Source organism: Ochotona princeps, chromosome 23 (assembly GCF_030435755.1).
Source record: "Ochotona princeps isolate mOchPri1 chromosome 23, mOchPri1.hap1, whole genome shotgun sequence".
Taxonomy (NCBI): Eukaryota; Metazoa; Chordata; class Mammalia; order Lagomorpha; family Ochotonidae; genus Ochotona; species Ochotona princeps.
In genome coordinates, this window is record NC_080854.1 from 11873905 (window position 1) to 11898310 (window position 24406).

At 44.4% G+C, this 24406-nt stretch overlaps 1 protein-coding gene across 1 annotated transcript in view; it reads left to right on the forward strand.

Moving 5' to 3' along the window:
• Positions 1-24406, forward strand: part of ANKRD55 (ankyrin repeat domain 55) — a 170571-nt gene that overhangs the window by 51059 nt on the left and 95106 nt on the right. The window contains exon 3 of the mRNA XM_058680099.1: positions 23276-23366. Within this exon, the coding sequence (XP_058536082.1) occupies positions 23309-23366 (58 nt within the window). The 5' untranslated portion in view covers positions 23276-23308. The remainder of the gene's footprint in view (positions 1-23275; positions 23367-24406) is intronic.

A 24406-nucleotide genomic window follows, 5' to 3' on the forward strand; every position in this document is an offset into this window, starting at 1 on the left:
TTCTAACCATTCCTACATAGTTGTATAGAGAAAAAGTCTCAGTTTAAAGAGGAATAATCAGAACTATGAGTTTCTCTTTTAAGGATGGTAAATATCATGCAAGTAGCAATGTGCATCTGTCCCAGACCTACACATGAGGAGGTCCTTCTCCAGCTAGGGACCCCCTGGCCAGCGTTGGTACTCTAGTCTTAGCTTTGCTCCACTTTCCTTCCGGTGAGAAGCAGATTTCAGCATTCATCAGCTGACTCTGCTGTCTGCACTCTCTTTACCCTTCCCGACTTTGAACTTGAGCAGAACTTGCAGGTGCTCAGCCGGATGCCTTCCAGCCACGTTCCCTCCACCCCAGTCTCTTTCCACCTAACTCCAAGGTCACTTCTCAGAGCTAGCCTCTCATCCCATCTTCTCTGACCACACCTTTCCACAGATGGGCCTGCTCACTGCCCAGAACACAGGTGGCAGAGGGTCCCAACAGATACTTTCATACTGGAAGACACCCACAGAACGAGAACATTCAGGCCTTACACCATCCACACCCGAGAACCCTTCCCCAGCCCCCACTCCAGGGGATGCATGGCTTGCAGTAATACCTCCTACAGCAGTTTCACCCAAGATCCCTGTAACCTATAAGATAGGCACCAATTCTCCAGGGTGGGAAGGCCACCTCCTTTTGTGCGTGTTCCTGGAAACTCACCAGATGCCCCTGCTCTTGCTTCTCTCCCTGCAGCGGTATAAGACACATTGATGTCTGCGGACTGCTGGTCAGCAAAGAGCACCCTCCTACACATTCATGGAGGATCTGGTGGGTAGATAGGAGCCCATGCCTCTCTGTAGTATCTCTGTCACCAGCAGGGAAGATGGCAGTGCACCTGTTAGGAGGGAGATAGGACACATTGTGCGTGCATACACTGGAGTTCCCCCAGAGGTGTCCCCTGGGAGCTCTGCTGGTTGCCTGGAACCATGGAAGGGTGTCTGAATGGTAGGCTTCTTACTTTCACCTCTCAGCTTGGGGAGGAAGAAGGGGAGGAAGCAGAGAAAAGGCGGTTTTATGAAGCTGTTCAAGTCAGAAAAACAGAAGAGGAACTTTCAGGCAGGCAAGTGTCTGGCACAGTAGTTCAGATGCTACCTGCGATGATGAAACCATCGATAAGTCTGAAAATGTTCAAGTTCAAATGGCTCTGGGTTCTGTACTGGCCATGAACCCTAAACCCTCCAATTTCCTCAAATTGCTCTCTTCTGCTATTGGGGTTTTCTTTTCCCAGTGTTCCGATCAAATGCCGCATAGTGCGGTGCAGCGAGTGTCAACTTGAGCGGCCGAGAAGGGACAGGGGGATTCCATCTGAAATTGTGAGGGGACTCAGTGCCCGTTGAAGTAAACCCTGGCCAAGGGGAAAGCGGAAAGGAGAAATTTGAGAGAATCAGACATGTGTGTGTGTTTTCTTGCCATGTTACTGGGGGGAAGTTCAGAATAGTTGCCTGTGCCTCCTGAAGACCTGTGCCCCAGCTCCCTCTGCAGCTCAGTGGGGAGCCGGGCCAGCACATTGCCTGCCCGACCACAGCTCGCACCTTTCCTTCACTCACTTCCGTTTCTCCTCCTCATCCTCCCTCCTGGCCCGAACATCTACCCTTTTGCCCTCATGCTTTGTTTTCTTAAGGAGCAAGGTTAGGATGGTTCCTATTAAGATTTTTGACATATCACCACGTCCCCACCCCTCGCCCGGCCAAAACAAAAACAAACACAAACAAAAAATTAGCACCCCTCTCCACTCCTTAGATTATAAATAAGTTGAAGAAATTTAAAAATTTAATAAATAAATAACTCTCTCCAGACAGCAGAAGCCAAATTCTGAGAAAGCTCAAGCTGTGTGTGACTCACAGGGTTACTGGGGGCCACCAGGGCTTACACTTCCTGTTCCGGTGTTGGGGGAGGGGAGTTTTTTGCTGCGCTTCAGATCGGTCCAGTCGCAACTGACAAGTAACAGCAGGGAGACAACATATTCTCTGATGCCCCATGGGAGGACGGACTTGAGTTAGACAAGGACAAGAAGTAAATGAGAAAGAAGGTGGGGCAGAGGGGAGAAGGGAGGAGGAGGAGAGAGGGAGGGAGGGAAAGAAGGCGGAGCAGCAGAGCCATTGAGTAACCCGCAGGTGAAAAGCTAAGGAGAGATTTCATAGTACTAAGGAGACAGAGTACAGTTTAAGGCAGGTTGAGTGAGTAGGTATTGGACCTAAGGAGGGAGACACCCCAATCCCATGGTCAATGGCCCTGACTCCGGTTCTCTGACAATAAGGACCTTGGGAGGCAGCTGGTGAGGGGAGGACAGACCTCAGCCCCTGGCGCAGGATGAAGTTCAGAAACAGACTCGCACACATGACCACTCGATGTACAACAAAGACATCACAGTTATTCAGTGGAGAAAGACTGATGTTCTTTCTTAATTTTTCATTTGAAAAGGTAGATTTACAGAGAGAAGCGGGGATGGAAGAAGGAAAGGAGAGAATCTTCCATCTTCTGGTTCACTCCTCAAATGGATACATAGGCCAGAGCTGGGCTGGCCCAAAGCCAGGAGCCAGGAGTTTCTTCCAGGTCCCCTACATGGGTTCATGGACCCAAACACCTGGGCCATCTTCTGCTGCCTTCCCAGGCACATTAGCAGGGAACTGGATGAGATGGGGAGCAGCTGGGACTTAAACTGGCACCCATCTGGGATGCTGGGACTGCCAACAGAGGTTTAATCTACTATGCTACAGCAGCAGGCCCTTAATTTACTTGCCATATAATATGTAGTGGTGACTCAAATGGATGTTGATAAAAGAAGACTCTTGGTTCTTCTCTGATACCATACATAAAGCCAAATTCCGGAAGGACTGTATGTCGACATTCATAAATTAAAGATTAAAGCTTGCAAATTAAGACAACACACAAAGTATTTTCAGGAACTCCAAGTATGATTCTTTCTTAACAGGACTGAAGGAAATATTGACATTTATAATTGTGTCTAAAATTGTGTTTATAAATTTTTTTTGTTTTTTTAGTTTTTTATTAAATTTTTACTTCTTTATTATTATTATTATTATTATCATCATTTCATGATACAGTTCCATATCCTGTTGGCCATTAGGTCTGAGTGTCATATGGACCTATTTTGACCCGTATGATGCCAAAGTCGAAATTATTTTCCATGTGGGACTAGTGCAATGCACTGAGCTCAGTGAGTTCTCTCCCAGCTCAGCACATGTACAGCTCACTGTTGTCCCTGCAGTCTTAAAGTTTTTGCCATACTATACAAAATGGCACCTGATGTGCCACTACTAGAGTTCTTGATCTGCTGTCCATTAGGTCTCAGGGCCACCTAGACATATCTTGGGTGGAACCTGTAGGATGCCACGTTGCTGCAGTTCACTGAGCCAGAAATGAGTTCACTCTCAGCCCAGTGCATGTGCAGTACTGTCCATAGCTCTTGCCTCCCTATACAAAATGGCACCTGATTTGGCTCTAGGGGGCGGACTGGGCTGTGAAATCCACCCTGTTCCTGCACCATCCATCTGGGTCCTGCTGCCGTACCTCTGCTCCTGGTCAAATCAAGCAGACCAGCAGGATGGGCAATTCGTTGCCTGGGTTCACCTGCTGAGCTCCCAGTGAACACCCCTTCCCACCTTGTTGCTTGTGGAGTTCCAGTTGCCAGTTCAGTTCAGATCAGCCCTCTCTGAATGCTGCTGGGTTATGGTCACTGCAACACCACACTTTTATGTCTGCTACTCTCCTGTGTCTGTCAACCTCCATTCTGTCCTCTCCTATTTCTGGAATGTGCCCTCTCTGCTTCACACCGGTTAATGTTTCTCCATCTGTTTAAATGTGTCCTTACCCTGTTCTGCCATCGTCAGTTTCATGTTTATAAGTTTTTAAAATTCTGTTCAACACATGAGCTCTATTAAGAGAATAGAAAAAGCTAATGTCAGACTGGAATGAACTATGTGTCATAACTTCCCATGCGTATGTGCATGTTATAAGCCACTGCTCAGGACGGCTCATTGTACCTGAGTGCCAGGTTGAGGCCCAGCTACTCTGTGCTCTTCATCTGGCTTCCTGATCATGCATGCGGACAGCAGCAAGTGATGGCCCGAGTGCTTGGTTCCTGCCCCCCACATGGCTGACTTCCCTGGAGTTCTGTGCTCTTGGCTTCCACCTGATCCAGTTGGCTGTTGTGGGCATTTGGGGAGTGAATCAACAGATATCATATGTCTGTCAGTCTCTCTTTTTCTCTAACACACACATATGTATATATCCCCTCCCAACCTACCTCTGTCTCTTTGGCTTTCAAATAAGTAAATATATCTTTTAAAAATAAAAATTTGGGGCCAGCACAATGGCTCAATCGGTTAATCTACCTCCAAGCACCAGGACCCAATATACGTACTGGGTTATGTCCCAGCTGCTCCACTTCCCATCCAGCTTGCTGCCTGTGGCTTGGAAAAGTGGTGGAGGATGGTTCAAAGCCTTGGTGTCCTGCACCAGCATGGCAACAACAGCAACAAAAATGAAATCTTAAAAAAATAAATATTTTGCAAATCAGAAATAAGATAGACAACACATGTTTTTAAGTTGAGCAGGAATCCTGAGCAAGCATGTCACAAAGAAGATATCCAAATTGCCAATAAGCAGATGCAAAAGGCACTCACCATCATCACTCATGAGAAAAATGCAAATTAAAGCCACACTCTGATGCCATTTACTGCTTTGTAGTCAAGGAAGGCCAGTGTCTGTCTTTGAAAAAGTAATTGCAAAATCATAGCTCTGCATGCCAGAAAAGTTGGTTAGAGGTGTCAATAATTACAAACAGCTTTGCTTTATTCAGAGAGAGAAGTTTCTGTTCAAGTTTTTCCTCTTGCAATGAAAGAATTTCACTTCCCCACTGCAGTTACATAAGTTGCTCTCTCCAGCTTCAGACTGAGGGTAGTAATTGAAACCTCACTTTGGAATTCCTTGTGGCTGTTCAGTTACTGAAAGCTATATACATTCACTTCCTTAAGTTCCAACGGAAAGTTTTGCAACAGCTTCTATATGAAGAAATTGTGGGAAAATAGCTTGCACAACTTAAAAAAAAAAAACCTGAGATGTGTAGATTTAGTGCCAACAGATTTGATAGCCTTGCAAGATTATGTGTTTTTTCTGGTGAATCATTATTTAAGACAAGTGAGCAAAATTAGTGCAAGGAGACACACAGCCTGATGGAGATGTGTGAAAGTGTGCCCTCTGCGAGGAAACCCTCATGAAGAGGGGTGAGCTCTGGATGTGAGTAGCAGGTTGGAGCTCAGTCCATTTGCTTCCACACAGCTCAGGACCCACAACACTCAAGCTCACTGCTTTAGCACCCCTGGCTCCCAGGGTGATAATCTTTAGTATGCCTGCTGGTCTGATTAAAAAAAAAAAAAAAAAAAAAAGGTTGATTGATTTTTACTTGACAGAGTAACAGAGACAGGGAGGGAGATCTTCCATTTGCTGATTTAGTCCCTGAATGGCAGCAATGGCTAGAGCTGAGCCAATCAAACTGGGAGCCAGGAGCTTCTTCTGGGTCTCTCACATAGGACTTGGGCTATCCTCTGCTGCTTTCCCAGGCCATAAATGGAGATCTGGGGTGGGAAGTGGAACAGCTGGGGCTAGAACCCTTATGGGATGCCGGCACCGCAGGTAGAGGATTAGCATGATATACCACCTGCACCAGCCCCAACCTGATGACTTCAACAAGAAACTTTCTGCATCACCAGCTAATCAAAGGCCAATATCCAAGCCCATTGGTGTAGTTCAAGTTCATGTTCATAAAACTGAAACACTGAACAACCAGATGCAATGAGAGGGTTATGTTCATCCTTTAGCAAGCACTTATTCCCTCTAAGTGCCAAGTCACTTCATACCCATTCCCTTCTATCCCATGCCACCACATAGACAGCCTGATTCCGAGGGGAATAAGCCAAACATAAAAAGACAGATGCTCTGAGATTGCAGTTAGATGAGGTACCTGACATATACCTAACGAGGTAGGATCCCTGTAAAGAGAACACAGACTGATTTTGCTTAATGGGTATAGAGTTCCACTTTGTGAGATGAACAAGATCTGGAGATTACCATACAATTTGAACCTACTCAACACTTCTGAAATGTCTGCTAAGAAAAATATGATGAAAATAATAGTATCTTTTCCCTGGAGTGTCCAGACCACAAGTGATTTTTCTTCTTTAAGCCACTTCAAAAATATTTTTTTAAAAACGATCTCTTTTTATTATTTGAAAGGTACAGTTATTGAGAGTCAGGAAAGACAGATCTTCCATCTGCTGATTCACTTCCCAAAAGGTTGCAACAGCAAGGGTTGTGCCAGACTGAAGCTAGAGTCAAGAGCTTCTTTCACCCTCACAAGTACTTGGGTCATCCTTCTCTGCTTTTCTGGGCACATACATTACCAGGGAGCTGGATCAGAAGTAGAGCAGGTGGGACTCCAACCAGCACCCATATAAGAGGCCAGTGTCACAAGCAGTGGTTTTACCTACTACACTGCAGTGCTAGCCTCAAGCCTCTTCTCATTTGAAAGGTAATGTTGGAAAGAGAAGAAGATATACACGCACACACACAGGAAGTGGGGAGGCATGGGAGGAGAAAGAAAGAGAATTTTCTATCTGTTGGTTCACTCTCCAGTGGCTGTTGCAACAGCCAGGGCTGGGCAGGGCTGGACCATGCTGAAGTCAGAAACTGGATGCTTCATCTGGGTTTCCCACATGGGTTTGGGGACCCAAGAACTTGGGCCATCTTCCCCTGCTTTGCCCAGGTGTATTATTAGGGAGCTGGATAGGAAGCAGAGCAGCTGGGACATAGACCAGCACTCATATGGGATGCCAGTGTCTCAGTAGCTTAACCTCTTAAGCTTCAGTGCTAGCACTGCTTTGGATTCTTTCTTTTTTTCCTTTGAGTTTTTTTATTGGACAGATTTACAGAGAGGAGACACAGAATGATCTTCCAACTGCTGGCTCACTCCGCAACTGGCTGAAGAGGTCAGAGCTGAGCCACAGATCCAAAGCCAAGAGCCAGGATCTTCATCCCAAGGCCGTGGGCTGTCCTCTACTGCTTTCCCAGGCCACAAGCAGGGAGCTGGAAGGGAAGTGGAACAGCCAGGATATGAACTGATGCCCATGTGGGATCCTGACAGATGCAAGGGAAGGATTCTAGCCACAAGGCTGCACCATGCCCTAATTGAGAGTCTTAACTTGGAATTCACAATGTGTCCCAAGGGGTTTATGGACTGATTTTAGAAGTTTCATAAAACTTGAATGGGAAAAGCTGCTAATGAAAATAGATTTAACATTTCTTGACAAGCCTTGATGACATTGGATGTGATGTGGTTTTGTCACCAGCAGAAATCAGATACTTTCATAATATATTTTTTGCAGATATCTCAAAATGTTGCTCAAACCAGCTGCACTTCAAAATCGCTGTAATTATCAATTCCACCATTAGGCCTTGCTGTGTTCTGTGTGAATTAGGATGCTTATGTAGAACTGAATTGCATATTAACCATTTTACCACCTGGCTGTGTAGTTTATCTTCTTGGCAACCCTAGAATTCTATTTTATGTGTTTATCCTAAAACATAGTCTAAAGGCTATACAAGATAGCCGGGGGGGGGGGTGGTCTCTGGAGCAAAAAAAATGGGGGGGGGGTAGTTAACATTGCCACCTTCAGGTCCAATGGCACAGTACTGATTTATCGCTCTGTTATTCTCATTATCACGGATTAGTAATGTGCTGTGGACCATGCACTACAGGCGGGTGCAGATATGTCAGCTGTAGTCCCAACCTTCCCAAAGTCTGGCTGAGTGTCTTGTATATAATGGATACTCACAGTAGTTTTGTTGCTTTATTAATTACATGAGTTAGCGCTGAGATCTGGAGTTATACTACTTTCATTTGAACTCTAGCTCTTGGACCTTGAGTGAGTGTCTTGATCTCTCTAAGCTTTGGCTTTCCTATCTGCTGCTCTGCTTTCAATGTGTCTCCCAAATGCATGTATTGCACACTTAACCCCCAGTGCTATGTTGTTGGGAAGCAGGGGAGATGCTTTGGTCGTGAGGGTTCTTCCCATGCTGACGGACTAACACTTCTATAAAAAGAGCTTGAGGGAGTGCGCTTTCCTCCTCTTTCCCTACGTGAGGGTCTGTCACATTGACTTTACACTTTCCAGAACTGTGAGAATGAATGTCTCTCCAAACGACCCTGTCTCAGGTATTGTATTATAGCTGCACAAAATAGAAGCAGACAACTACTGATGGTGTTAGTTACCACCTGTTTCAGGGAGCTGCTTGAGAATTCAACAAGAAAGTACTCCTAAGGAGCCCAACATCTGTTCCTGTTGTAAACCCTGAATACATGGGATCTGTTCATTATGAGCATGCTCATGGGAATTTTAAGTGCAATCTTGAGGTCAAGGTAGTATGTGCTGGTCACACGAAATTACAGCAGCAAGCAACCGGCTCTTTCAAAGAGGGCCAAACTGAGCAACCATGTCTACAGGACAGATACAACACCTAGTAGCAGAGAGACTGATGCATCAACAGGTCCCCAACTCTCAAAGTTATGGGTGCTGGATAAGGCATCATCCCCCAGAAAGCACCTGTGATAATAAACCAATCACTTTCATTCTCAAAGCCAGGAGTCAGCACAGGGTAGTAGAGAAAGTGCTAGACTGAAGCAATACTTTGCTTTAGGCATTTTCTCCTTTTCTAAAATCAGAAGTTTGGGCTTTAATCCTCTACAGTCTCTTTGGCTGTGAACTTGTGAGATGGCCTGACAGTCTGTTTATTTGAGAGGATTGTTGTGCAGTAGCCAAATGCTATGTGTTAGGCTATGTCACCACTGTCACCTGATGGAAGACCTGAATGGGCCATGATGGATGAATACTGAGGGGTCAGAAGAGTTTCTGAATACTTAGAAGTTGTTCTCAAAAGTGGTCCAGAGAGGTCATGATGGGAGACTTTTGCACCTGCTGAAGAGGCAGACGTAAAGGAAAACAGGACATGAAAGATGAACAGAGAACCATCAGACAAAAAAAATGTGTACTTAGACTTTGCTTATACGTGGCCTTGCATAGAAAGCTGAACTTTTTAAATATTTAGGGTTTTTTTTTTCCCTAAAATACGGTTGCAACAGAGAGAAAAAATGAAAGAGAAAGGGAGTTGGGGGGAGAAAAATATCTTCCCTTTGTTGGCTCATTCCCCCAAATGGTTGCAACTGCCTGATCTGGGCCAGTTTGAAGCTGGGGGCCAGGAAGCTCTGGGTCTCCTACATGGGTACAGGGTCTCAAGGCCTTGAGCCATTTTCTGCCTTCCAAGGCCTTTGGCAGGAGGCTGGATCAGAAGTGAAGCACCTGGGACTCAAACTGGCTCCCATTTAGGATACTAATGGCTGCGGACATTAGCCTGATTTGCCATGGTGTTGGCCCTGAAAACTATGCTTTTAAAATGCACTCTTTTTGGATTACTAACAAACAGTATAAGACAGTACCTGTGTTAGTTTACCCATAAAATATACATTAGACTTAATGAAAGCAAGCAAAACCTCTTCTACCCTCACATGTCCCTGGGTTGACAATTTGGGCTGTGTGCAGCTGGGCAGTTCTGACCCCCTCTAGGTCTGTGTGTGTCTCTGCAGTCCAACAGCGGTCAGCATAGCAGTCCTGCCTTGGGGTCCAGCACCCGGGCTGATGTCCTGCAGAGTCTGGCTGCCCAGCAGGGATTCAAGATCACCGTCGTGTCCCCTATTTGCATCAGTACAATGAGGAGTAGCCTAATAATGAATATTACTGCATTCATATCAACTTATCAAGCAAATAACTAAAACCATCAGTATTGGTATGTTCTTAGTACACGAATTATAACAGAGTTTGGCAACAGAATGATAATTATTTTCACATGCCTATATAATTGCAGTTTGTTTCTCTGGATGAAGGAAAGCTTCCTATGAATGGTTAATTCAGATTTTAGCTACCAAAAACTAATTTTTTTCTTCCTAGGCCCAGTCATGCCAAAAATTTCATGCTGCAAATTGAGATCTCGTTTCTTCTCCCCTCCCCAATTTCTCAGTTTAATTTCAGTACAGTGTCTTTCCCTGAGGGAAAGAGGGGGAAATATCCCATGATAAGCTCCTGGAAGTGTAAAGCCTGAAGATAGCTAAATTGTTCTATCAAGCGAAACTTGCCTGAAGGCAGACGCATTGCATTGCTGCACGTCAAACTGATCCATCAGCTCTCACAAACACAATATCTTAAGTCTAAGAAAGCTGCAATCACCACCTCACCCAGACATATGGGGGCTGCGACTCTGTGATATCAAATCTCTTATTCATTTTGGGGAAAAAGTCAACCAAATCAGTTATTTACATGTCCACCAAGTAATATACACTACAGTTGATCAACATTTTAATTTTCTACTCTGAAAGCTTAATGCATGCCTATTTACTCCCTTTCAAGGGGGAGAAGAGTGGGGTTTCAAAAATGATGGTGAATTCAGTAGCTAACAGGTGTCACTTCAGACATGTTATCTGGCATATGGGAAAATATCCTTTTGGGGGAAGCATGAAAAGGAAACCTCCAGTCCTTTGATACCAGCCCCTGCAGCCACACTGTGGGAGTGTCACCTCAGCCAGACATAGGACAATCTAAACTGATTTTTCTTCCTACCAATAAAATTATTTTCTATTTTGATTACTGTGTTAGTGGTAATACTCTGAGCTTGTGTGCAAAACAAAAATTGTTAAAATAGCTTTTTTCTCGGGCCCAGTGAGGCAGCCTAGCAGCTAAAGTCCTCTCCTTGAACACGCCAGGATCTCATGTGGGCATCAGTTCTAATCCTGGTGGCCCCACTTCCCATCCACCTCCCTGCTTGTGGCCTGGGGAAGCAGTTGAGGACGGCCCAAAGACATGGGACCCTGCACCTATGTGGGAGACCTGGAAGAAGCTCTAGGCTCCTGGCTTTAGATCAGCTCAGCTCCAGCCATAACAGTCACTTGGGGAGTGAATCATTGAATGGAAGATCTTCCTCTCTGTCTCTGCTCCTCTCTGTATATCTGACTTTGCAATAAAAGCAAATAAATCTTTTTTAAAAAATAGCTTTTTTTCTCTAATGTATGATTCTCTGAATTTGGAGAATTTTTCAAGACAAGAATTCAATGGTTAAAATTCTGCTAATAGAAGGGAGAGGGAGAGAGAGAATGAGTGAAAAGCTGAAGAGAGAAGTGATAGGTAGATGATATCAAGACTGGCTTTAAGTATAAGAGAAATTCATTGGAGTCCCATTTTTCTACCTAGAAGATCGGGTCTGGGGCCAGCATTGTGACACAGTGGGCTAATCTGCTGCTTGCAAGGTAGAATCAAAGCACTGGTTTAAATCCTGGCTGCCCCACTCCTGATCCAGCTCCCTGCTGATGCACTGGGGAAGGTAGCAGAAAATAACCCAAAGACTTGAGTTACTGCCACCCACATAGACTACTCAGATGGTGTTTTTGGCTCCTGGTCTCAGCCTGGCCCAGACTTGATATTTGCAACTATTTTGGTGAGTGAACCAGCAGCTGGAAGGCATCCATCCATCCATCCACTCATCCACTTGCCCTCTATCACTGTGCCTTTCAAATTCATGAATCTTAAATCAAATGTCATATCTAGTCTCACCAATCAACTGCATCCTTATATTGTGATCTTCCTGTAAGAGAAAATCTTTTCTCAAATCCTGGGCTTATTAGCTCCTGCCTAGATGCCCAGTTACAAGCCTGGGCATCCAGCTTCTGTTTAGAGTTTGTCAGTATTGGGCCTGATCTGAATAGTTTGCATATTCACATAAATGCGAGATTAACGATCTATTTTAAACAAGTCATAATCAAGCATCTACCACATACAAAGCAGAAAGAGAACATGTAAATCCACGCCTTATAATGCCAAGTTTATTGTCCTTTCCAACATACCACACTGACTAGGCTAAAATGTCAGGGGCCCGTTTCTACCCCCGAAATAACACTACTACATGTGGCAGATGCCTTGAGAACTGCAGAAAACATTTCTTGCCAATGTGGCTTTCTTAGCAGGTGTTATCAACCAACTTCCCCCTCCCCCCGCCCTCCAGTCCTGAGAAACCCAAGTTGGGGCCCTAGGAGAACTGGAATTTCAGAGATCCATCAGAACAGCCGTCCATCTGCCTGTCTGCACGTTAGGGCCTGCTCTCAGCAGGTGGGAAACTAGGGCTGCACTGTAGTGCACCAAGGAGAGCATGGCTCGACAGGGAGGCAGAAAGAGAAACACAGATTTTTGTTTTTCCAAAAATGTATCCAGCAAAGAAGAGCAGATCTGTTTCAAAAGCCGTCACAGCTTGGTTTTGTTTGGATTTGTTTGAAGCACTGAAAGATGTTAACATATGTGTAGGTTAAGGAGACATTTCTGGAGGAGGGAAAACAATGAATTTTCAGAGATGGACTAGTGATGGGAATCCCAGTGGTCCGTGCATTGAAGAACTACTGTGTAAGGCATTGTTCTAAGAACTTAAATGCATTTATTTGCATTTCACTTGCTCAAAACCCACTGCTATTCGAGGTAAGCATTTGATGCAGGGGTCAGTTGGAATGCTGCTCCAAATAACTCCTCTCATAGCACAGTGGTTAGGTTTGAAATTCAGCTGAACTTTGGCTTCCAGCTTCCTGAGAAAAGGAGCAAGGGATGCATCAGGTTTTGGGGTCCCAACCACCCAAATGCAAGATCTAGATGGAGTGACTTCCTGGCTCCTAGCTCCAACTTGTTAGCCCTGGCTAGTGCAGGCATTTGGGAGAGTGAAACAATGGATTAAAGATTCTCTCTCTAATAAAATAAATACAAATCTAAAAATAGATTATTCTAATTAAAAATAGAGCATATCTTAAGCAGGGTCCATTGCTGAAGCTGGGATTAGACCCCAGCTGGTCAGATTCCAGGGTCCATATGCTCCATGGTGGTATAAACCTGTCTCTTGGGGAAAGTCTTTTGGTGGAATGAAGCCTAGAATTCCCAACAGGAAAAGAAATTTCTTTCTCTCTAGAAAAGGGTGTTAGACTCCAGCGGATGGGAGCAGAGGAATTTGGGGAGGGGAGAGCAGGTGAGGGAACGTGATGCTGATTCTCAGAGCCCCCCACGGCCAGGACAGTAAAACCATATTATCAGCACACAAAGAGAAATTACCTCTCTACTAGCTACTGCAGGTGCTGGCTTCTGAAGAACTCCCCCCCCCCCCCCCCCCAGCTACAACTGTTCTGACAAATGAATGGAAACCTGTGGCTGGACCACGCACCTGCTGAGCTGTAAGCAGATATGGTCTGGGGCTCCACAGGCTGACCCTGGTATGCTTGTCATGGCACCAGCTCTGGAGAGATTTGAACCTCCTGGGAGCTCTCTTGAGATGGTACAATCGACACAATTATGTTTTCTGCAAGAGGGATCAAAGTTGATGGAGCCAAGAACTCCAGAATTCTGAAACAATGTTGAGTAACTTCCTTAGAGGCTAGTCAATCACAGATGATAGCCAAATGTAGTCACACCCATGCTGTGTGCAGCTTGGGACCCAAGCCTAACCACTTCTTGAGAAAGAAGCAAATGGTGGGGGTTATTGAGAAGGAAGTTGACACAGAATGCCTAGGGCCAAATTACATGTTTTGAACCATAAGCTCTGGAAATTTTTAGAAAATGTAAGGTAGCAATAATGAACATTTATTAAACTTGTTTAGGTTCCAGGGCCCTTCTACACAGTGGTATACAGTTCCCAGAAAGAGGGTAAAAAGATAGGCATTTGGCACAGCAATGAAGTCACCACTTGGGATCCCTGTATTCCTTATTGGGGTGCCTAGTGGCAGACCACTTCCAGTTCCTGCTAAGGCATACCCTAGCAGGCAACAGATGCTGGCACAAATATTTGGGAACCTGTTGCCCATGTGGGAGACCAAGAAGGAGTTCCAGGGTCTTTGTTTTAGCTTGGCCTAGCATTGTTGCAGGCATTTGGAGGATAAACCAGCAGACTGAAAATCTGTCTTTCAAGTAAATGAAAGTTTATAATTTTTTAAAGAAAAATAGGTAGACTTGGCATAGTAGCTCAAGTCACAGCATGGGATGCCCAGACGCCACATCATAGTTCCTGATTTGAGTCCTGACTATGCTTTTTAGCTAGCTTCCTGCCAACGTGCATGGGATGGCATAAGTGTTTAGATCCTTGCCACTCAAATGGGACACGTGGACTTCCAGGCTCCTGCTGTCAGCCTGATCTAGCCCTGGAAGTTACAGGTGTGAACCAGCACACTGGAGATCACTCTGTCTCTTTATTTTGCATGTCCATCTGCCTGCCTTCCAAAGGAAAACTGAAAAAAAAAAAAACTTTTGAAAAAGAGGAGTTCTGACCTATAGAGATTCTACCACATCCAAAGTCAAGCTACCAAGCCAGCCAACAAAGTCCTGAATATTTCCCAGTCACCTCTAGGAGTCTAATAGGAACCATCTCCCACACAGCACTGCGTTATTACCTGGTTTTATCCTCTTAACAACCTCTTAGGGAGGGAGTACCATTATTATCTCCAGTGTACATATTGGTAGAAATATTTAGAGAGCTCCAATAAGTTGCTTGAGCACACAGAGCTAGAGTGGAATTCTGAGGATAGCTCAAATACATAGGGTGTTAATTAATTCCAGGCATACACCATGTTTTACCCTAAAAACAGCCACAGATGTTCCAAGTGCTAATCACCGCCAGTCGTTAGCAGGTCCCCACTGATAGTTAACTTCCGCTACAGATTCATTTCATGAGCTCCTTTGGAGGATTAATCTATATTTCTGAATTTTTCTGTTCAGCAGTAACCTCTATGTAAAATCCTGCGAGAGAGAGAGAGAGAGAGAGAAAGAGAGAGAGTGTGTGTGTGTGTGTGTGTGTGTGTGTGTACACACAGATCTACTCTTAGAATTTGGAAAATATCCTGGCCTCTTGCTGTGCAATGTGTAAACCAACGACCGGCATCATTTAAGAACTTGCTAGAAACCCAGATTCTGTCTTCTACTGATCTACTACATCAGAATATGCACCCCAAATTGATCACACATGAATACATTCACATTTCACAAGTATTGCTTTAGCGTGTAAGGATCAATTTGGGACTTTGCTAGGCCAAAGAGGCTTGCATTTTAAGCTGTGCCAGCAGTTGGCAGAGATTGGCATTTAGGCAGCAGGACACTCAGTCTTTTGTGGCTGCTGGGGGTTTAGTCTGTGGCCACAAAACTGAGCCACTCTACAAAGTGAGACTTTTGGCTCAGCAGTGATTGTTTTAAGCAAACAGCCATAGGTTTCTCTTCCATCAACCTTCCTGGTAACCTCACATTTTGCTTTTCTAACTACAAGAAACTTTGAAAGCCAAGTTCAATTGGATTCCTCCCAAGGACTTCCTCTCAGAAAAATTAATGCAAAGAAAAATATTCTTCTAAACACTCTGGAGCCTGCCAGTAAAAGATGGGGAGCGGGGGAAGGAGTCAGGTTGTTGGAGCCAACCTCCACGAAGTGCTAAATCAATTCCAACCACAGAACTTCGGTTGAACTTGGCCAGTCATTCATGAGTTTAAAACATAGAAAGAAAGGATATGTGTTAGAACTACTTAAAAACCCTTTTGAGATAGCAAATTCATCATCTGCCCAGACATTCAAATGCATATGTTTTTTTTTTAAAGATTTATTTTTATTACAAAGTCAGATATACAGAGAGGAGGAGAGACAGAGAGGAAGATGTTCCGTCCGATGATTTACTCCCCAAGTGAGCCACAACGGCCGGTGCGCGCCGATCCGAAGCCAGGAGCCAGGAACCTCTTCCAGGTCTCCCACACGGGTGCAGGGTCCCAAAGCCTTGGGCCGTCCTCGACTGCTTTCCCAGGCCACAAGCAGGGAGCTGGATGGGAAGTGGAGCTGCCGGGATTAGAACCGGCACCCATATGGGATCCCGGGGCGTTCAAGGTGAGGACTTTAGCCGCTAGCCCACGCCGCCGGGCCCAAATGCATGTGTTTTAACCGGGCTTTGTTTCCTGAGTATTCCCAACTCCACTGGCTTACAGAAGAAGTGGCCCCAATCCAGGTGCAGAAGAATGCAAACCCCCAAGGCATCAAGCTGAGGCAGAAATCTAGTAATAAAGCAAATGTACTCCAGAAAAAGAAAAAAAAAGTAGTATCTTTTAGGACTTTTTAAATAATGGCCACAGTTACTCTGAGCTTTGGCTATCCGTGGTTATTAGCAATGCCCACTAGCCAGTGTGAAGCTGAATTCCTCCAAGTCGGATACCAACCTGAGACACCAGTTTAGCTATTTCATCTGGGAAAGGTTCACTAGAAAAATATTGGATAGCACTAAGAGTAGTGTTTGTCAATGGGATAGAGGGAGAGGAGGAAGGACATTCTATCTGCCCAGTTATGAAAAGAAAAGCAGAGTTGCAGAGAGAGAGAGAGAGTGAGTTAGAGTTAGAGTTAAACTTTCAGGTGCCCAAGTGCTTAAACCATCTCCTGCTGCTTTCCCACGCACATTAGCAGAGAGTTTGATCAGGAAGCAGAACCATCAGGACTCAAACTGGCATTTCATTTCTGATGTGACAGGTGGCAGCTTACCTCAATGTGCCACAACAGCAGCTCTGGTAGCAAGCTCATCTACCCCCCTATATTATTCCCCAAGAAGAAATGCCCTGTTATTTTTTTTTCTAAAGTCTGATTCCATCCAAAACTGCTGGTGTTGCCAAAGGAGACACCTTTGCTCACAGATATCTAATTCTTTCTCCGTAGTGAAATAATATCCTGGGAACTTAGTAGAATAACGCAGTATTTGGCAAACCTGCCTGGGATGAATGAGCTTCTGCACAGGCACAGAGGGACAATCCAATAGCATTCTTTTCCATCTCACATTATCAGCATGTGTTGAAAGTAACGTTTTATTCCTCCGATTAGTTAGTGTGTAGCAGTGAAGGCCAACCTAGGAATTCTTATCTCTTGGATAAGCAGTAATTCTCAGAGATGTCAGTTCTAAGCCTAAAGTTATAAAATGATGGAGTGTTGGAGACTTTTACAACTGACCAGATGATGCTGTGCTGGACTCCTAACAAATGTCATTCACAACAAAAGTCTGTACTAAAAATAAGTGTGAAAAAGCAACATGGGTTTGAGTTTCCCCAAAGCAGAAGGTAGAAATCACTTGCACCAGTCTGGGTCCAGGTCATCCCAGTATGGGACAGAGAATGCAGATGGCGAGGGATTCGAGAGGGGGGCGGTTAGGGAAGCCAGCTGGGAGGGATCATCAAGCCAGCCACTGCTGTGGGCAGCTTCTCTTAACACACGGAGCAAACTGGGAGTTGAATGTGAAAGACTCCCAGGAACAAGCCCACACCAGGGAGAGGCCGCTGAGAGATGTGCACACCAAATTCCATCCCTAGTTGCATGTGAGGCCCTCCCCCTCTGGGGGCAGGATGGTGGAGGGAACACTGCAAGCTTTGTGCCAAAGCATAAGGTTCCTGGACAAAAACGTGCAGGGTTGACAAGGGGGTCAGACCCACGTGTAGTAAGGTACCAGCTGTGAGCAGGATGCTGCCTGGGCTGGGGTCTGCTAAACAAGTTCCCACAATTCCGACTTTTTTCTTTTATTTCTGTAGCCATCAACCAGGGAGTGGGCTGCTCTGCCTGGACTCTGTACAATAATGTGCATTGACCTTCTTCTAACTAACATATATATTGTTGTGTTTTAGTTCTTACAACAAGCGTGTGAAATAAATACACCTAATTAAAGTTAGGTGATTTGTTCAATATTACAATGTGCTAGAGCTGGGAGTTGAGCTCCAGGCTGTGTGACTTGCCAGGCCCCACCCACTGTGCCCTGCCTCCTTGATAGTCTCACCTCCTCGAAGTTGCACATGGCTCAGAAAGCTCTGGTTCCACCTGAAGAAAACATGAGACTTCCTAAAGTTTTTCGAAGGGTTTTCTTTCAGATAGCAAAGCCATCAGAATATTATTAAAGCACGGCAACACAGCTGAAATTCTCAAGTGTAGGGTTTCTTGCTGGCTTGGAGAATGTCAAGGTCATTGGAAGTTCTTACCATAAAGTTGTTTATATGGAATTATCCCAAAGAATAATGGTTACATCATTGTCAATGAGCAAGTCATTCATTCACTTGAGCCAGAAAAACTACTTCAAAGATGTTTCATTTACTCAGTCTCTATGCACCAAGGATGTCCTTTAAGCCTATTTCCGTGTTGGACTGCATGGGCAAAGCAGATGGGGGCCTGTCCCTAAAACATTGACCCTCTCAGGACTGACATGATGGCATCGTAGGTTACAGAGAAGAGGAGACAGAGATGGAGGTCTGCCATCCATGGTTCATTCCCCCAAATGGCTGTAACAGCTAGAATTGGGCAGGGCGGCAACTGGGAGCCAGGAATTTCCTCCAAGTCTCCCAAGTGCATGTAGCGGCCCAAGCTTCTGGGCCATCCCCTCCTGCTATCCCAGGCCACAAGCACAAAGCTGAATCAGAAGTGGAATTGGCCAGGACTAGAACCAGTGCCCTTATGGGATGATGTATTCTACCAGTGAATAAACATCTTATAAAAGTATTAGTTTCAATTATTTTAACTTTTAAAAGAAGATTTATTTTATTTTTATTGGAAAGATAGATTTACAGAGAGAAAGAGATACAGAGAAAAAGATCTTCCGTCTGCTGGTTCACTCCCTGAGTTGCCTCAACAGTTGGAGCTGAGCTGATCTGAAGCCAGGAGCCAGGTCTTTAATGTGGATACAGGGTGCCAAGGGTTTGGGCCATCCTTTACTACTTTCCCAGGCCACAGGCAGGGAGCTGGATAGGAAGTGGGACCGCCAGGTCATAAACTGGTACCCACATGGGATCCTGGCACTTGCAGGACAAGGATTTAGTCACTAAACTATCATGCCAGGCCCTCAATTATTTTAATTTTTAATAACCTTGTTTTAAATTTGACTTAATATTTAACTAACTTATGGAAGTAAAAGTATTATTTAACTTTTAAGATCCATTAGTGTATGTAAATACAGTGTTACTGGTTTTTATTTTTTAGGTGTTCAGTTAAATGAATACAGGTTGTATAACCATCACTGTAGTCAAGATGTAGAATATTTCTAACAGACCTGAAGTTCCCCCATGCTCCTTCTAGTCTATCCTCTCTCCTTGGAAAGCAGCCTTCTGGTTTCTGTCTCTCTATAGTTTTGCCAAGATGCTGTTTAGGTGTAATTTCAATGTAGAGCCTTTTGTGTTTGACCTCTTCAGCTCAGCATAAACCAGTTAAGATGCACTCATTCATTGCATACATCAGTAGTCCATTCCCTCTTCTGACTAACTTCTGTTCCATCCTGTTGAAGTACCCCGCTTTGCTTATCCATTCACCAGCTGATGAACACTTGGGTTGCTTGCAGGTTCTAGTGATAACAGAGTTGTCACGAACAGCATTCACATGTAAGCAAATTGTTCATTTCTCTTAAGCAAATCCTTGGGTAGTTGGCTGCTGGAACATATTTCCATTTCACTTTAGCAGAAACTATAAGACTACCTTCCAGGAATGCACCATTCCACATGCCTCTATGAGAGTTCTGGGATCCTCACTTAGCGTGAACCAAACTTGCTTTTGTAAAGCCATTTCAGTGAGTGCATAGTAGCTTCATTGTGAGTTTAATTTACACTCTCTTATTGACAAATGATGCTGAGCATTTTTCATGTGCTTATTTATTATTTGTGTCTATTCCTTGATCACATTTTAGTTTAAATATTGACCTTTTAAAAATGGAATTTTTTGGGCCTGGTGTGGTAGCCTAGGAGCTAAAGTACTCGCCTTGCATGCACCAGGATCCCATATGGGCACCTGTTCTAATCCTGGTAGCCCCACTTCCCATCCAGCTCCCTGCTTGTGGCCTGGGAAAGCAGTCGAGGATGGTCCAAAGTACGTGGGAGACTCAGAGGAGGCTCCGGGCTCCTGGCTTGGGATTGGTGCAGCTCTGGCTGTTGCAGCCATTTGAAAAGTAAATCGACAGATGGAAGGTCTTCCTTTCTGTCTGTCCTTCTCTCTGTATATCTGACTTTCCAATAACAAAATAAAATAAAACAATGCAGCTTTAAAAATTAACTTTTGAAAGTTCTTTGTATATTCTGGATGCAATTCCTTTTAAAGCTTTGTTTTTCACAAATAATCTCTCCCTGTCTGGCTTGTCTTTTGTTTTGTCCCAGCATCTCTCTAAGAGCAAATGAATCTTAACAAACTAAAATGATAGTGGCTACACAGCTAAAGCGCGCAAGACAGCACTTGGTTGTACCTTCCAGTGCCTTTGAGTCAGCCATAGCCATTCATATGTATCCTACTTTTGTAGGTAATGGGGTCAGGGGAGAAACAAAGGGAAAAGCCCCACCCAGCCTCCCACCCATCCCAGGTCCCAATGTGAGGCATGCTCCAAGGGTCCTGTTCTAGCAGTTTTGATAGTTCAACAGTTCTGAATTGCTGCCAGTCTCACTGTTCCAATCGCGATGAAACCTATTCAGAATCCACTAGCTGACATAGTTTCTTCATGGTTGGGGTTCTGAGATCAGCAGTTCAGTTGGAGGGATCTCCAAAGAAACTTCATCTGAGATGATCCCAATCCTGATTCTTGTGTGAGTTTGCCAGTACAGGGTCCGGCACCGTCTGTCGCACATCTTATGCACAGCTGATCTTCCTCTTCCCTGGGACCACTGTCCTATGTGGCTTGCATTTTGTGCCAGTTGTTGTGTCTGGTTTTATAAGTTACTCAAATCTAGAGCATGAATTGAGTCCCTGTTGCTCCAGCACGGTTGCAGCAGAACGTGCACTCCAAGAGTGGAAGCTCATGGAATGACGGGGCCATTCCTGTCTCATATATGACTGTGTTGCAGGTGACTACAGCGAGGTTGGAGCTCAGTCCTCCTTCCAGTCATTGATGAGTTCCTGCACAAGCATATGAACACAAAGCCCATCCAAAGCTCTCTTGCCTCTTGTCTGCGTGGCAGCAGCTCCAACAGGCACAACTAGCTGAATGGAACTGCAGTAGCTCTCTTCAGCCAGTGTAGTGGATTTCCTCCCTAATCCCTTCCCAGCCCCTCAATTTGCCTCTTACAGTTAATGCAAGAAACTGCTGCTGGGAAATGTTAGAGATTTAGTCATGGAGCACCTTTGGGTCATGATATATAAGATATATTTTCTGCCTGTAGGTTTAAAATTAAAATATACACAGGGCATTTTGCAGGGAAGGGATGATGTGATGGAGAGTGAATAGTAATATTGTTGAGTGAGAAAAGGCACTGGGTAAATAGTGTTATTATCAACTGAATAGCAGGATCGTTGGGTGAGTAGCAGCATTAAGAGTGAACAATCATGACCCAGTGCGGTAGCCTAATGGCTAAAGTCCTCGCCTTGCACATGCCAGGATCCCATGTGGGAACTAGTTCTAATCCTGGTGGCCTGCTTCCCATCCAGCTCCCTGCTTGTGGCCTGGGAAAGCAGTCGAGGATGGCCCAAAGTCTTGGGACCCTGCACCCATGTGGGAGACTCAGAGGAGACTCCATGCTCTTGGCTTCAGATCGGTATAGCTCCAGCCGTTGTAGCCACGTAGGGAATAAATCATCAGACAAAAGATCTTCCTTTCTGTCTCTCCTCCTCTCTTTATATCTGACTTTCCAATAAAAATGAACATTTAAAAAAGGAGTGAACAATCAAGTGGTAGTACCACTGAGCAGTAGTATTGAGTAATAGTATTGTCAACTGAGTAGTCATATTGAGTGGTAGCACTGAGTAGCAATATTGTCATGTGAGCAGCCATAATGTTACAGGGAAGTGAGGTCGCCACTTTGTTGGTGGAAAAGGAAATGGTAGATGCTGAGAGAATATGAGGCAAGAGACAAGCCTGTCAAAGAATACACATTATAGATCCGACGAGTCTGTATCAAAACAAATGTCATCATAGCAAAAAAAATTTCTTTTACTTCCATAGTCACGCACTGATTAAATTGAAAATGAAAGCACGTATTGACATTGTCAGTAATGTTTGTGAGAGGATCTACTATTTAACTGTTTATCCATATTATATCTCCTCTTTATATTATTTATAAATTATTAGATACTTGTAAGAAGCCAAAAACCACAGAGACTAATAAAGAACAAGTTAGAAATCCGCTTCTCTAACTGCAGTCCCCTGAGATAACCAATATTAACAGTTTATTATGTATCCTCCAGAACCCTTTTCGGTGTTCCTCCAAGCACCTGTGTATGAATGTATTTACACATACAGTGGGGGAGGGGGTACCTGGCTTTAAGGAAAATGCGAACAAATGAATTATGTAACTTACTCATCTCACTCAACAACAGATCAGTGACATCTTTCCAGATAAAGACAAACAGGTTTATTTAGCTCAGGTTTCTGGATCCAGAACATGATTTTATTCTCCTTAGATAACGTACAACTGGGTGACTCGATATTTTTCATACTTAGTGCTGCAACAAACATCTTGGTGACTGCAGATTGTTTTCATTTTGTCCTTGAAACTTGAAATACAGTAGTCTTTCAAATGCCTCCTCCCTCCCACCCCATCCTCCCTGTCAGGCAGTAGGAGCTGAAGGGAGACTGCCAAAGTGGGTGATCCCTCGGCACAGCACGTGGCCAGTAACCTCCTGCCACAATATTTACGTCCTGCTCCATTGAGACAGCCCTCCTTGTTCACATGACCTGAAATGCAGTTCTCACTCCACCAAGAGCACAGCCGGATGCCAACTGCACTGGCAGCTCTGCACATGCTCCGTCCGGCCCTGTGAATCTTCACTCACCCATTGAGATTTCTGTTGGTTTAAAGCGACATTCCAGATGCTGACGCTCCGGTGGCCTGCAGTGTTTTCCTGGCCCAGAGCCAAGGCGGGTGGCTCCCCCTGAACGCTGCTTTGTAGGGTTTGAGCCGTTCTGTTGATTTGTTTGGGAATGTCAGTCATCTCTTGCTTGCACACAAGTGGAGCTGATGAGCGAAGCCGTGAGAGTAATTCTCTTCCTGGCAGGTGTCACGGGCATGCATTTGACCTGTTTTCATGGTTCACCTTGACAACACGCTGCAGCTCCAGTGCATGTTTACTGCTGCAACAGAGACCTTGGCATGCAGTGCTGGGTCTGTTGTGTTGACTGTCACGAGTGAGCTGGTGCTTTCTCCTCTCTAGAAACCTGGATGCTTTTTGCCATTCTGATGGCAAATGATGAGACCAGCGACCATGGATTTTAGCACCCCTTCTGTGTTTGATCAGCAAAAAGGTAAAATGTTGCTTTAACATAGCTTTGGGGTCTTAGCATTTTGAATTCGAAAGTCAAAGATCTGTAGTTGGAAAGAGAGAGGGGGTGTGTGTGTTTGTTTTCTCTGCAGAATGTGAAAGGAGGATTGCACATAGAAAACAAACCTGAATGTTTACTTCTAATCTGAGAAACATTAGGAACAGAAAAATGGGCTGATTATCTCTCTGTCTTGTTAAAGTATTTCTACCTAAATTTGGAGGTGGGTACCAGGTTTCAGACAGTATTGTCCGTATTCCCAATGTTTTCAAATCTTTAAAAATTATACGAGGCTAAATAATAAAAGAAGGCATCGTGGGTCCGTATCCAGTTTCTTAGCCCCGTATGTTGCTGCTGTAGTTTCATAAGCCTCTCTTGGTTCCCTTCACTGATAGACGTTGCCTATGTTTATATGGGGGTGAGCTATGATCTCATTCGAGTTTGGGTAATGACTTACCACTACGTTATTTTTTGCAATGACAAGAGGCATCTTCCTTACTCATGATTTCCAGAGTGGAGGTAATTTTTCACATGAAAATGTTGCTATGAAGTTAACTCCTTATAAGATATTTGTATTTAGCCATACAGTCTATAAGTGTGCATTTTGCATATGCTATGGTTCTGGGTACACATATGTTAATACTGCTGTGTGTTTATACATGTTTTCTATGGAGGTACAGAACATTTTCATTCTTTAAAGGTTGTAAATAATTTTAGAATTGTTCTGATCTGTAAGCCATTCTCTGTTGCCTCAGAATATTTCTTAAGATCACAGGTTCCTCTGATGATTTTTACTTGTTTTGACTGCAACATGAAATGGTGGTTGGTTCATAAATGCCTCATTAAGAAAATCCAATGCTTCTTTCATTTTTCCTCTTCTACTCTAGGCCACAGTATATTTACTATCTTCTGTTTGCAAGGGTAGATGATTTTAGCTCTGTGAGTTTCTCAAATGATAAATTTAGATTTTTGATGTCTCAGTTAACTAGATGTGTGTGTGCTTATGTGCGTGTATGTATATGCAC